The 14,701-nt window shown below is 47.5% G+C and overlaps 1 protein-coding gene across 1 annotated transcript in view; it reads left to right on the forward strand.

Moving 5' to 3' along the window:
* Positions 1–10,568, forward strand: part of LOC144723919 (ligand of Numb protein X 2-like) — a 36,299-nt gene extending 25,731 nt beyond the window's left edge. Inside the window, exon 4 of the mRNA XM_078602694.1 lies at positions 10,322–10,568. Coding sequence (XP_078458820.1) covers positions 10,322–10,568 — 247 coding nt within the window. The remainder of the gene's footprint in view (positions 1–10,321) is intronic.
* Positions 10,569–14,701: the final 4,133 nt, after the last annotated feature.

Below are 14,701 nucleotides of genomic sequence, written 5' to 3' on the forward strand. Positions count from 1 at the left end.
CTGCTGCCCCCCCCCACACCATTGTTTTAAGTGATTTGTTTACCTCTCCTATAATTCTAGATTTGAAGCTTTCGTGACTGCAAGGATTCATATTCTTAGGTTTTTTCGGTAAAGTCACGTAGGTAAAAAAAATTCAAATTCAAATTAATAAAAGTAAAATAAAAATCACGACGTTTCGGAGGCAACACAAGCTTCCGTCTTCAGGTGGAACCGTCACAGCACGAGAAATTCCAAGAAAACCGTCCTTGTATATATACTGGTTTTATTAATTTAATTTTTTTACTTACGTGACTTTACCAAAAAAACCTAAGAATATACCTCTCCATTAGTTTGCACTCACATCGTGCTTTTGTATTGTCTGTGGTCGTAACGTCTGTCGAAAAGAGCTTTATAGCTCGTCGGATTCCTCCAGTGTAAATAGATATTCTGATTCCGCTTGGAGTTCACTCCCCACCCACGCAGCCGTTCGTGCCGACGGGTTCCTGCCCCCACCGCCTGTCCTTCGCTTTCAGAGGCGGACTTAGAAACCTCCCAAGGTGCGGTGGTCTCAAACTGTTAAGCTTTTCAACTGAACCCTAACGTTCTCAATATTTATAATGAAACCATTCACAGTATTTTTTGTTCATGGTAAATGTAAATAAAATTTGTTTTGGGTCTCAGGGTGGGAGGGGGGGGGGCTTTGCCCCATCACCCCACATCTCCCTCCTGGGATCTGCCACTGCTTCCTTTTCACCTTGGCCTATGACTGCCTCTCATACATATGCCGGCACTGTACAATACGCATCTTCGTCATTGTTTCTCTCACAGCCTCTCGTCACGTTTCGTTGCTGTACAAATCCACGTTGGTATTGTAATTGCATTATCAGCTTTCTGAATTTCATCCCATGCAACGTGGAGCAGATTCAAATGTCTCTCATTTTGTGATGTAAAGTGTTTGGATGACCATACTGTTGAGCGTCACAAAGCACACTAGTGGTGCTGCTTGTCCACTTTTACAACAACAAAAAAACATAAATCTGTAAACAATGTATTGATCCATATAACCTCACTAAGAGGTCAGAGCCCCGAACTGTTAGTACTGAGCTGTTCGATTTTATCGTAGGCATCAATGACTGGCAAAGAAAAAAAACCATCATTAAAATTAGGTTTTTCATGTAATTTCCAGCTCTGATAATTCCCCCCCCCAAAAATATATTGTATCGTCATTTAGTGAACATTAATCACTAATCAAGTTAAAGTTTCAAGTTTCATTTATTAGGTATAGCCCTGTGAGCCATTCGGCTCTTGAATCGGGTGCAACCGCAACAAACAAAAAACAAAAACATGAACAAAAAAACATCTTAAAGTGATAGGGAGGGTGGGTGAGTGCTGCCTCTTAGTGTGTATAATAAGCCACTTGACTGGATCTCAGAAGTAGCTCGGTAGTGTCCGCTTCTGTGGACCGTTTGACAACATGACGTGTTGTATGTATGTTGAACTTCTTTTACACTTTAACGTAGTCAACCGTGGCAATTAGGGTTGGCTACGGTTGGGATGAAATGGGAGGGAAGAGACGATACAACAACAAACAGAAGGGAAACAGCTCACTCAGAGCCGGTATTGCTTTTCATGATGGTTATGAATTGTGGGACGTTTGCTAATTTAATTACATGGCAGGAAACGTGAGCATCCAGAGAAAGCCCTCTCATGCGTTGTTGTTGCTGTTGTTGTTGAGAAAGCTCTCCCAACACTCAAATGTCTGTACGTACGGATTGACAAATGCTTAAAAAATGCCTTTTAACTGGACGTCACAAAGCTCTGATCAGTGGAACATGTCCCTCTTTGATGAAAATCAAAGAACAAAATTAAAACACAAAAAACGATATCAAAGTAAATACCATTCCCGTTACAACCTCAATCCCTCCCCGGGGCCGATAATGACCACGTCGCAACAGGTAGTCTACACCATTGAGGCTGCATTTACGCCCAAGGGAGACGTGGACAAAAGTCAAACTACGTTTCTACTTGTCGTTCGGGCTGCGTGCCGCGAGTCAAGACTCTAACCTGGTCTGCCGAGCTGATACACGAAGCAGCAACGCCACTGCTGTCGTCTTGCGTGACCCGTACAAATGAAACACAGAGCAGATGGCGTTGTCTCCCAGGGTGTGATGATGATGATGGTGATTTTCCACCATGAGAAAAGCTTCCAAAGCAGTGGACGGCTCCACTCGGGGTGGAACAACGATGCATCGAATCTTCGATATCGATTCTATAGCTCGCGATAATCAAACAGTGAAAGTGATTTCATTCTTAGGTGAGCATTGAGGTGATGTTCATTTCCTATTCAGAGACTTAAGCCTTGTGCCTGAAATTCCACATTTCTATGGCGGGGGCGAGTGTCTCAATAGAACGACCACTGTTGAATTCCCCACAAAGTGGTCATCAATTTATCAACCCTGCAGGGATGATGAGCTGAAAATCAACGCCTAACCAGGATTTGAACTCCCAACCTTCTGTTTGCGAGATGTTCTGTCCTCAACTGAGCCGGCTGGCTCACAACACGTGGCTCGAATTACATAATACGTTTTGCTTTGTTATTGACATAAGGTTTATACATTATTCTATTTTATACATTATCAAAAATGTATCACGTGTTAAAAAATGTATGCCTTTAGTTTAGTTTTATAATTGAATCCATTTACAGATTTAATTTACGTGGATAACAAAAATCAAATAAATGGATTAGTAAACAATGCATTTTATTTAAGGAGCAATAAAAATGCAGATCGCTGGAAAATTGTCATTAAAAATATATGCAATTCATTTTACATGGAGCAACCTTCCAGAATTTTCTAAAGCGTGCAAATAATTCATTCTAGAATGAGAATGGATTGTGACTTTGCAAGGCCGTGAGAGAGATGGTGGAAGCATCCACTGCTGGATGAACTATGACTGCTGATCATGATACGTTGTATGGAAGAGGTTGACATCAGTTTAACACGTAGGCTTTCGTGACTAATATCATCCATAATAGAGGTATTTTGGGTTAGATCGCGTAAATATTAATGGTTCGTTCAAACCCGCCACCACCCGACACAGCCAATTAGTAAGGTTTGTCACGTAAACATAACGTGACATTTACAATTGTAAATGTTACAATTGTAAATGTTGTGGATTTGCTCTCCAACGCACCGGTGTGCTGTACTAGTAACGAATTGGCCACGTTCTGTTTACGTGACAAACCTTACTAATTAGCTGTGTCGGGTGGTGGCAGGTTTAACGACACATTTATATTTACGTGACCTATCCCCAAAAAAAATATAGGATGGAGGTTAACATCACCCCTCTGCAGCCATGAGAGGCAGTACAATTCGCCGCAATGTAAAGCGTAATAAGTATAACCCGTAAAAACAATGTTTTTCACTAACAATTCGCCGCAATGTAAAGCGTAATAAGTATAACCCGTAAAAACAATGTTTTTCACTATAAATCCTTTATATGCGTGGCAGCGAACTTAATATAAAGGATTTAAAAATATATTCGCCTGTGGAGGACGCGGGGATCGATCCCACGACCTTTGGCATGGGAAGCGAGGGCGCTACCAACTGCGCTACTCCGCCACGGCCTGTGGAGGGGTTACGCTCTGGGCTTTTACACTGTGACGTTCAGCCAAAGCCATGAATGAGTTCTATTTGAATATATGTAAAATATTTTTTTTTGCCTAAAAAGTGTAAAATTTTGGGAATTTTTTTTCACGAACATTAATTGTCGCGCACAACGAGTCTGTGTGGAAAATGTCAGCTCGATTGGATCACGGGAAGTGGGTTAAAAAACGACCGAAAGATTTGCACGGTCGTAAGCACGCAAGCAAGCACGCAAGCAAGCAAGCACGCAAGCAAGCGAACTTAATATAAAGGATTAAAAAATACTCCCGAGTAACCGAGACGATTAATAACATTGCTGTGGTGGAGGGCGTTAAGTGACTCCGCCCCTAGTTTCTAAACTAATGAAGAAAAAATGTTCTTGATTGTTTCCACCTCCCCCCCCCATCCCATTAACGTTGTCAATACTGCACAATTAGACCATTAAGCGGGCCAATGATCAGATCCGCCGCTGCATTAGTGCTGCGGAACGGTCGGAGGATAATCGCACGGGGGCCGTTCTCACAACCCAGGGACGCTCCACGAAGCTCCGCCGCTAAATGGTCCCGTTGGTGGCTCCCTCCGGGAGTGACACAAAACCCCGAGATATTCCATGTCAGTATCCAGGCTACAAGATCACTGAGCGAATTTTTTTTTATTTTTACCGGAGGGAATAGAAACCGAATAATAACCCCGACTTAGCCTTTAAAATATTTTTTAAATATAAATCTTCCCACCTTCACATTTTCTCCTTCAACCCCTTCAGAAAAGCCCCTCTGATCTGTTAACAGTGAATAGGGGGCAAAGTGGTGGAAGAGGGGTGTGTGGGGGGCCATGCGGGGGTGGGGGGGGTGAGGACACTGGGTTACGAGTGTGGGAGGCTCTGCAGTGGAAGTTTAAGGGCAGAGAGGAGAGCCGAGCTGAAACGGAAGGTGGTGAATCAAAAGCTGGAGGGGGAAAGTGGAGTGAGACACAAAGACAGGCACGAGACTCGAGAGGCCACGGTGGCCAATGAGAAGCCCACGCCAAGCACAGGCACAATGTTAATGAGCACCGGGAGAGAATGGATACGGAGTGAAGCCGGCGCTTCTTACGACAGCCAACTCTCGGCTCCTGTAGCAGGAAACAAGCGTGGGGGGAGAGCGATTGCAACTTGCGCACGGTCAAATCCGCATCCGGGAGCTGTTGACGCCGTAAACGGTCAGCACACTTGCAATCTGCCGGTTGGCGATTCGAGCCCGGCTCCTGGGAGCTGCAGTCGAGACAAGGGGGAGCAAATTCACGGGGTCACCCCCCTCCCCCACCTCTGTCTACACAGCAGCATGAGTTTGTGCACGTGCGGTTCGTCGATTGGCCTGGGTCGCACGTGGTGGCACAAAGGGTGGGCACACCCGCCTCCTCCAACGCGTCTGGTCAATGTTGAGTTGGAGGCCCTTCTGCCAGCAGTGGCGTGAGCACAGCAATTGCAGGGTTGCACCTTTGCCATTGTCATCTGTTAATAGACCACCCATTTGCCTGCTGCTACTGCTGCTGCTCTTGAGACGTTTTGTAGGTTTCAGTAAATGCTTGGGAAAGTGTCCATCTGCTTAGAGACTGTGCTTCATCACACACCACTGCATTCTCTCGTGCACACGAACACAGACAAAGATGCCCCATATAGCTATTAACGAATTGTTGGGGCAAGTGCTATTCGCGGGCACCTATGAAGGCCAGCACGGCACACGAGGGGGTGGGTAGCACCATGCCCAGCTGCCTTTGTCTCCCCATTGCTGATGTTCACACAGCACCAGGTACTCATTTGAGGCTAAGTCGACCTATGGAAGGCCCAGGACCGGTTCAAATATATGCCACTGTTATTGTTCGCGAGCAGGAATATAATTTAGGTGGGCGGGTTCGTAGTGCAGCGTGCTGACCGCTACACTAGCCCCACTCCATTCCGCCAACGTTTCGCAAATCATTTTAGATCACCTCTCTAAGCCAAGAAAATGTACAAGGTTGAGGTTATGTTCAGTGCTCGCACCCAGATTAGCCTTAAGGTAATTCATTAACTGACACAGCCGGTGAAAATTGGCCGGCTAGGAAGAATGTCCTTTATGCAGTCAAAGCAGGAGAGTGATAACAAAAAAAAAGAATTAACTGCGAAGGCTCATTCAGAAAATCACTGGAGCAGCAATTGTGTTTTGGCCACAGGAGGCAAAAAACACGAATACCCCCAATACGCTTAAACATATTCATTCTTTTTGAAATAATAAGCATACAAATAATAATACAGCCCTCTAATCACATTTCTTCTTAGCGTGAGAACATTTCATATCTCGCTTAAGTTTTCCTTAGGTTAATGCCACCAACAATAATCACCGCCGTCCAATTTACTTCTCGGAAATTCGTTTTTTTTTTCTTCTGAACGCTGCGTGCGATGCGTGCTCGCGTGTCTGTTGCGCATCGGCTGTTCGCCGCTAGAAATGCGAGTGCCGGTGAATTGGGGGTAAAATGCTGGATGCTTCTTCTTGGTTCTTTCGGTAAAGTCACGGCTGCTTGCGTTGTGGCCGAAACGTCGTGAGAATTATTTTATGATGTTATATTTTTTATTATTTTATTATTTCCCTTCTACGTGACTTTACTGAAAGAACCAAGAAGATGAATCCCTGCAGTCACGAAAGCTTTAAATCGAAATTTAATGCTGGATGCTTATTGTTCAACAAGAAGGGGGTCCCACCATCTGTCAAAACGATGAGAAAACTGGTGAAGTAGTTAAAAAAAAAAGCAAGCGGCGGCTGATTATTAATGAGTTACCCGCACCGAATGCGTTGCTTGTCGAAGTGGAGCGGTAATTAAATGAGCAGCTTTCATCGTTAATGGCTCAAAATATCGCAGCGTCCGATTTTGCCATGGAAATTCGCGCGCTCTCACTTTTTCTCTCAACGCTGGTTGGGGTAAAAGCCAAGCCTCTCTCGGAGCCTGCTGCTCGTTTGCTCTCTCTCTCTCTCTCTCCCTACGTTCGCCTGTTATCATTATTATTCGTAATTATTAGTAATAATAAGCATGCGATGAAAAAAAAAATTCTCCACTTGAGCGCATTTGTACAATAATGAAATCCCCCACTTGTATTTTTCTTGGCCGCAATTAATTCGCGAGCAATGAGTGCGGACAACACTTAGTATTGCAGCATCGCAACGGTCCGGAGCGATCTTTGTAATTTGTAAAACATGCCTCGGAGGGAAAAGAAACTAATTACTGGTGCAAATGTCACAGAAAATGATTGCAGTTAATGGGTGTGCTGGGGGCGGGGGGGGGTTTGCACGGCAGGCATCTTCTGACAGCGTGAAACTCTCACGGAGAAATTGTGTCGCGCCGTTTCATTAGTGGCCCAACGTGTAGGCTGAACCGTTCGCGAGTTTGCGTCCACTTGGTTGGTGTTTCTTGTTTTGTTTCATCCCCCCCCTCCCCCCAATTGTAATTAAAGTGAAGACATTTGTTGAAGCTCTCCTGTTTGAAGATGCGACACGGGTCACGTGTGCACCGTTTTCTTTTAGATATCTCATTACTGTACGAGACTTCTTTTTCTTGGTTCTTTCGGTAAAGTCACGTAGAAGGGAAATAATAAAATAATGAAAATAAAACATAATAAAATAATTCTCACGACGTTTCGGCCACAACGAAGCAGCCGTCCTCAGGTGAAGAACAGGTCTGTCGGAAAGACAGCGTCTGTATGAGGCTTATTATGAACTTCCGTGGCGATGGTGAATCACAAGTGTTTATGCAGACACACGCACAACGTGGACGCATCTAAGAGGCGGTCAGAGCAGAAGATGACCGGCACGGCAGGGAGGAGGGCGTTCCTCCGGCAGCAGATTGACATGGGGCTGTAAACGACGAATATTCTTCCTGTCGATGTCCACGCGCTCATTCGCCGCACGCACACTCGCCCCCGATGCCGAAGCACACCCTGTGTTTGTGGAGCACGGTGATGCGCCACATCGCGTCAGATCGCCGAGATGAGCAGCGTCGAACCGCTGGGTGGGTGCCGGCCACCCGCAAGCAACAGGTGCTGCAGGTGCTGTGGGCAGCGCAGGAAATTTCAATCTTCCGCAGCCCCCCCCTCTACCACCAAGTCGCACTCACCAGTGTGGTGAAGTATGGCCAAATATCCCTCCTGTCCCGCAATGCGTCGGGAGGCCCTCGTTCAGCAGGGGATGGACATAACGGGCTGTACGGGTTCGTGGTGAGTGATTATCAGCAGCGTCGCAGTCCGTCAGCGAGGCTGGAAACGTTCGTGTCGGCTCAGTGTTATTTTAACGAGGCCGGTAGCGGAGAATTTGTTTGCAATTTGTTCGCGCACGTGTCCTGCGGTTTACATGCAAGAGCCTCTCAAACTAAAACACCCCCCCCCCCTCCACCCGCCTCCACGCGCACAGATATTTCGCCGTGTGAATGCTCTTTCAGTTGCTTGTTTTTCTTCTGATTATTATTTGTGCGCCGATCAATGCGTGCGAACAAAAAATATCTCGTGGTAAAACAGGGCTGCGTCGTGAATGGAAGCTAATGAACGCCACAGAGGGAAGCAGCGGCTCCTCAGAGGCATTCGGTGGCAGGGAGGCAAATGGATGGAATGACAAGGAGCTGAATGTGAAAATTACTTAGCATCGCGAGCCACCCTTCGAGCTCGGAAGTTGAACACGATCACTCATTGGAAGGTAAACCGTTCAAAGTGTCCACCTTGATTTCAATGGATGCTCTCGCTGTCATTCCAACGCTCTCATTCAGAGGAGAGAAAACGTTCCGCCGATGTCTTTCAATTCGAAATCTGCGACCCAAAATAATATGAAATCCGAAACGTGTGGATCAATTGTTCCTTGAATGGTTGTCAAGGCAAGCTTTTTTTTGCTCAATTGAAAGCCAAATCCTTTCATAGGTTTGTGCCAAACACACTGCTGTTTGGTGAGATGGGGATAATGTGCCGCGGTGGAAGGGTTTTCCAAGAAGCGGTCTCAATTCGCTCATTGAGGACATGGGGAGAGGAAACGAAACAAACGTTGACAATTTGACCCACTTTTGTGATGCTGCTGGAGAGGCTTGACGCATGCACAGGCTGAACGGAAATTGTCGTCCTGATGTTGCGTTTCCCAACACAAGGACGCACACGCAGCACGCACAAGGGAAGGTTGATAACATCGAAACCGAAATAGACTCACGACAACTTGCTTTATTCATTATTGTGTCTTTGTCTTAGGCCACATAATGGCCCAAAACTCATTTATGAAATACAATAGTCTGAGAAAACCTACGTGTTAAGTTAACTAAGTTTATTCAGGTTTGTTTAGGGTTATCTCTGCCGTGTTTCATTTGCTCGTCTCATGAGGATAGTTGTAGTTTGAGTTTTTAAATGCCAATCAATCAAAATGGTCCTGAATGACAGGATGTTCAGCAAATCCACCATTCTGTCCGTAAGCAAAGCCTCATCCATTGTACATCATCGTCATCATCGTCGTCATCATCATCATCGTCATCATAGGTAAAGTTTTGCTTCACTGGTTTACTTCAAGGGAGCACTCCTGTGTATTTATAGCACAGTACAGACACACAGACGGTCCGCTTGCGTCGGTCCGACGGGGGGCACGGCCCCCACCCCCAAATTGGACACCTTTATTAAATCATTTTCAATAGTTTACAATTAAGATTAAAAAAGTATTATCTGCACCATATAATAGATGGAGAGGGTGGGGGTAAGGGGGGCTCTGCTAACTGTGGAGTTAACACTGCTTGTGCGACATAATGCCGTGATTTGATGTTTATTTTTTTATACCTACATGACTTTACCGAAAGAACTAAAGAGTATCCATTCCGAATGTTTATCGAGGTCTCCGGTTTTGCGAGCGTCTGGATGTGTGCATCCATTCACGCTGAGTCAAATGCCTTTCGTAGTCTACAGATCGCTAGGGCCTAATGGTATTTGATATGCCATTAGCCTTTTCCAGAGTCTGAGCGATCTGATTGATCGCGTGCCGTGAAGAAGGACCATTGCCGGAAACGTCACCTGTGATCTACTTTTCCTTGCAGTGCCACATTGTTATTGATTAATGTGCTTTTTGATTGACAGAGTGTATGGTAGTGGTGGGGGGTGGGGGCATGGGAGATTTAAAAAAACTTACCCAATTGTTTTTATACTGCCCTGCTTGAAGATCGAATCGATGACAAGTCCAGTGCGCTGACCAGTACACGGCAGCATCGCCACTCAGTTCTCAACATCATCTACGTAGGTTTTCTCTGGGTTCTCTCGTTTCCTCCCATAACTAACCGATATTGGGGAAACACCCCAAACTACCTGCAAATATGCTTAAAGATGCAACGGAAATGACTCAATTCGGAATACACATAGCAACCACATCGCCCTCCCGCACCCCCCACTGTGACGACTTGGGAGGACTCTCGTTCACACAGATTGTTTCTTGAGACCCGGCGAGCCTTCTCTGCGTAAAAAGAGCAGAAACAATCATCACGAAAGCACTCGTGCGTCTTTCTAGATTTAAAGCTTTTGTGACTGCAAGGATTCATATTCTTAGGTTTTTTCGGTAAAGTCACGTGGCTAAAAAAATAAAATTAATAAAAGTAAAATAAAAAATAACATAAAAATCACGACGTTTCGGAGGTAACACTCGTGCGTCGTTCATCTCTCAATCTTCGTTTCATTCTTTCCGGCACAGCGGTGGATGTGGCAGCTCGGGAGCTAGCGGCGGCGGCGGCGGCAATGGCAGCAGCGGCAAGGGCGGCGGCCTGGGCGCGTTCTGCCCACTCGACCGCCGCCCGCTCCGCCCGGAGGCGTGCCGCGCCGCCAGCCTGCTGGTGCGGCGCCTGCTCGACAAGCTGCCCGTCGCGTGCCCCTTCGCGGCGGACTGCGGCAGATCGGCGCTGCCGCGCGGAGACCTCGCCGACCACCTGCGCCGCAGGTAACACTCGGCCGCTCGCACGCAACGCACGCACGGTCGCCCGTTCGCTTGCACGCGAACCCGCTCACTCTCACGCTCACTCGCCCGCCAGCCCACTCACTCGCCCGCTAACTCACCGGCCAACCCACTCACTTGTAACTCTCGCCAGCCCGCTCACTCTCACGCTCACTCGCCCGCCAGCCCACTCACTCTTCCGCTCACTCGACTGCCAGCCCACTCATTCACCCGCTCACTCTCACGCTCACTCACCCGCCAGCCCACTCACTCTCCCACCCACTCGTCCGCCAGCTCACTCACTCTCCCGCTCACTATCCCGCTCACTCACCCGCCAGCCCACTCATTCACCGGCTCACTCTCCCGACCACTCGCCCACCAGCCCACTCTCTCTCCCTCTTGCCAGCTCGCTCACTCGCCTGCTCACTCACCCGCCAGCCCACTCACTCGCCCACCCACTCACCTACCAGCCCACTCATTCACCCACTCACTCACCTACCAGCCCACTCACTCGCCCACTCACTCACCTACCAGCCTACTCACTCGCCCACCCACTCGTCCCCCAGCCCACTCACTCTCCCGCTTGCCAGCCTGCTCACTCTCCCGCCCACTTGCCCGCCAGCCCAGTCTCTCTCCCTCTCATGAGCTCACTCACTCCCCCGCTCACTCTCCCGCTCACTCGCCCGCCAGCCTACTGACTCTCACGGTCGCCAGCCCACTCACTCTCCCGCTCGCCCAACCGCAAGGATCCTTGTAGCTCTTAAATACATTGATCTCATTCCTCCATCGCCATGATGGACATCCTGTTGGGTGCGTTTCATCCGATGGTTGCCACTCTCTTATTAGTTTTGACCACCGGCTATCATCCATTGTCGTGATGTGTCCTGCCCATGATATCTCAATAAATAAGGAGACCATGCTCCTGCCTCTTTCGCATATCTGTCCCTCCATGTAAACAAAATCGAAGTCTTTTTTTTTATTCCACATCCCATCAGCTACAGTCTTCTGGGAGAGCACAATTTCAGCAGCTTGGGTTTAACACACTCATTTGTCTCAATGGCAGAGTTATATGTCTTTAAATTATTTAAATTCGTCCTCTGATCCACATGTTCCTCTTGCCGTATCTTAAGTGTGATTCATCAGCTTTTGTTCCATGTCTATGGACAATATCCTTGTTATACAGCCGTTAATATACGCTGATTAAAAAAAAAACTGGTCAGTGTTTTTTCCCCTGATTATATGACATTATTATTATTATCAATCTACACAAACTCATTAATGTGAAGAATTGTGGGTAACAACAGATAAAAATATACGGTCGGTCTGCATCTGAAGATCCAAATACCTAATCTGTTGTCATTGTCCTACTCGCATTTGTTGAAGCAAGAAAATCCTGGACAAAAACCGGTCCAGAGTTCGTTTGCTTCAACAAATGCTTTTGGGCAATATGGTCTAGGAAGCCAATAGACCGATGACTAAAACACATTCTACGACTAAAACACATTGCATTCGTATACGTGGAGACGCAGAAGGAAGGTGCGTTATCCATTATTGTTTTCATTATAGCCCCACACACACACACACTGACTCACCCTGACCCAAAGCGGCACAGAGAGCCGCGCTCAATCACAGAGCACGGCGAGCACGTGACCTCTCACCGAACAGCGCCGGATCTCGCTGCCGTCTGCTCAAAGTGCGTCGCGGCACGCAAGGATGTCACACAGAGTACCCCCCCCACCGTCCCCGCGCCCCCCCGGGAACGTACACGGAGTGACACTTTTCACGGAATAAAAAAAAGTAAAAATGTCCTGGCGACACGCCGGAGGAGGAGGGGCTTACGGTTAAAGGGTCAAGGTCAGAGTTTGTGCGAGGAGATGGTTGGCTCGCTTGGTCAGTCGGCTATTGTGCTGAGTCCCCTGGCAAGTTGCCACCGCCACCCATTGCGAAATGTGGTCCCATTTTGATTTCTGTCGCCTCCATCCACACTTACGTCGGTGACAGCATCGTGGCGTCCTTTCTCGTATCTGTGGCCTCTCAGCCTTCACCACCACCACGACACGACCACCACCACCACCACCGCCACCACCACCACCACCGCCACCACCACGACCACCACCACCACGACCACCACCACGACCACCACCGCCATCACCACGACCACCACCACGACCACCACCACCACCACCGCCACCACCACGACCACCACCACGACCACCACCACCACGACCACCACCACCACCTACCCTGTAAATCGCTGCGATTCACGTCGTTTCAATCTTCGTCGTCGCACATTTCAGGAACGCATCCGCGATGTAGCCCGGGCTATTGCTGTACTCACATAATTGGACAGCCCAGCTGTGTTGCACTTACTTCTCCTGTACTGCAATACTGGAGCGGCCGACAACTGTATTATGTTATGTCTAACCCTGCTGCACTGACAAAAACTGCACTGAGACGCATTCCATAGTCACACTGGAATGAACACACGTCACGCCAAATGGTGAAGTATGGTGAAACAACTCGCTTAACCGACATGACATGGAGAGACACACATCCACCAGTTGATTGACAAAGGGCTGTAGATGAATATTATTATTTATTATTTCATTCTAACTAAAATCAGGCCATCCCTCCATGCCGCCATCACCTCCCCTGCAACCAAATAAGAGTTTCTGTCCTAAGCTGTTATTTGCACGAATGTTTTGACTCAATTTCGGCCATTAGTGCTGTGCACATCAGGAGGCTGCTTGACTTGTAGAGTCCAGCAGATTTTTGCCCACTCCATTAGGGAACATCGTGTGAGCCTCTATTAAGCTCCCAGCAGGTTGCAGTCTGGTGCGATTGGTGGATTAACAGATGCGAGAGGGCTCACACAAGCCCGTCGCTTAATTCATCGTGGCAGAGAGGTGGCTCGGTGAAGGGGCATTTGTTTCGTGCATGGGAGAGGCCTTTCCGTTAACCGGCGTATTTGTTATCAGTACGTTTAGATATCGCCTGTGGATCGCTGGGCTCCATTGCAAGGGAGCGACACGACACCAAGCTATACATAGACATTAAAAAAAAACATTAAATTAGTTGCGCAATTGATTTTGTTAACAGTTGTTTCCTATTATTAATGAACAAAAATAAATAGGTTAAGAGGTCACGGGATGGCTCAGGGGGGATGAGGCCCATGTCCGGGAAATGAGCCAACAAATCTGGAGATCCTGTACTGAGGCTCGGGAATGGACACACGCGTTAAAACGAAAATGAAACGGCGCAGGCCCCCGGGTCTACTCGACGCAATTCTCACGAGCGGAGATTGCAACGGTCCCGACACCGGCGCGGATTGGCTAGGCGCCAGCACTGACCCGAAACCGATGTCTGCAATCGGTTTATTCGGCATCGGCTTCAGAGAGCCAACGCAACCTCACCGGGATTTTTGTGGATGAGCGACTGTCTTTCTTGGTTCTTTCGGTAAAGTCACGTAGAAGGGAAATGATAAAATAATAAAAATAAAACATACTAAAATAATTCTCACGACGTTTCGGCCACAACGCAAGCAGCCGTCCTCAGGTGAAGAGCAGGTCTGTCGGGAAGACAGCTGTCTTCCCGACAGACCTGTTCTGCAATGATTCATACTCTTAGGTTATTTTGGTAAAGTCACGTAGGTAAAATAATAATAAAATAATAATAAATGAAAATAACTCAATTAAATCACGTTTCGGAAGCAACACAAGCCTCCGTCATCAGGTGTAACTGCTCCAGTAAAAATTAGTTGCACCTGATGACGGAGGCTTGTGTTGCTTCCGAAACGTCGTGATTTAATTTACTTATTTTCATTTATTACTTTTTTACCTACGTGACTTCCCCGAAAGAACCTAAGAGTGTGAAGGCCATGCGGCAGTTTGGCGCCAGCTATTACAGAGCGCGGTTGTGTCGCTAATTCTCTGCGTGCGGTGAGTAGAGTTCAATATCTTTAAAAACTAACGGCAATATGCGTCTCTAAATAAAATTAGCGTTGAACCGCTTGCACGTTCCGAGATTGAGCGGTGAACGGGGACACCCCACCCACCCTGCAACTTGCAGACGTCTCGCAACGGGAAAGGGTTCATGTGCACCGTGAAGGCGACGGTGCTGTATTTGTACGGCCCATACAGTCAA

This window comes from Lampetra planeri, chromosome 19 (assembly GCF_965212315.1).
Source record: "Lampetra planeri chromosome 19, kcLamPlan1.2.h2, whole genome shotgun sequence".
Lineage (NCBI taxonomy): Eukaryota > Metazoa > Chordata > Hyperoartia > Petromyzontiformes > Petromyzontidae > Lampetra > Lampetra planeri.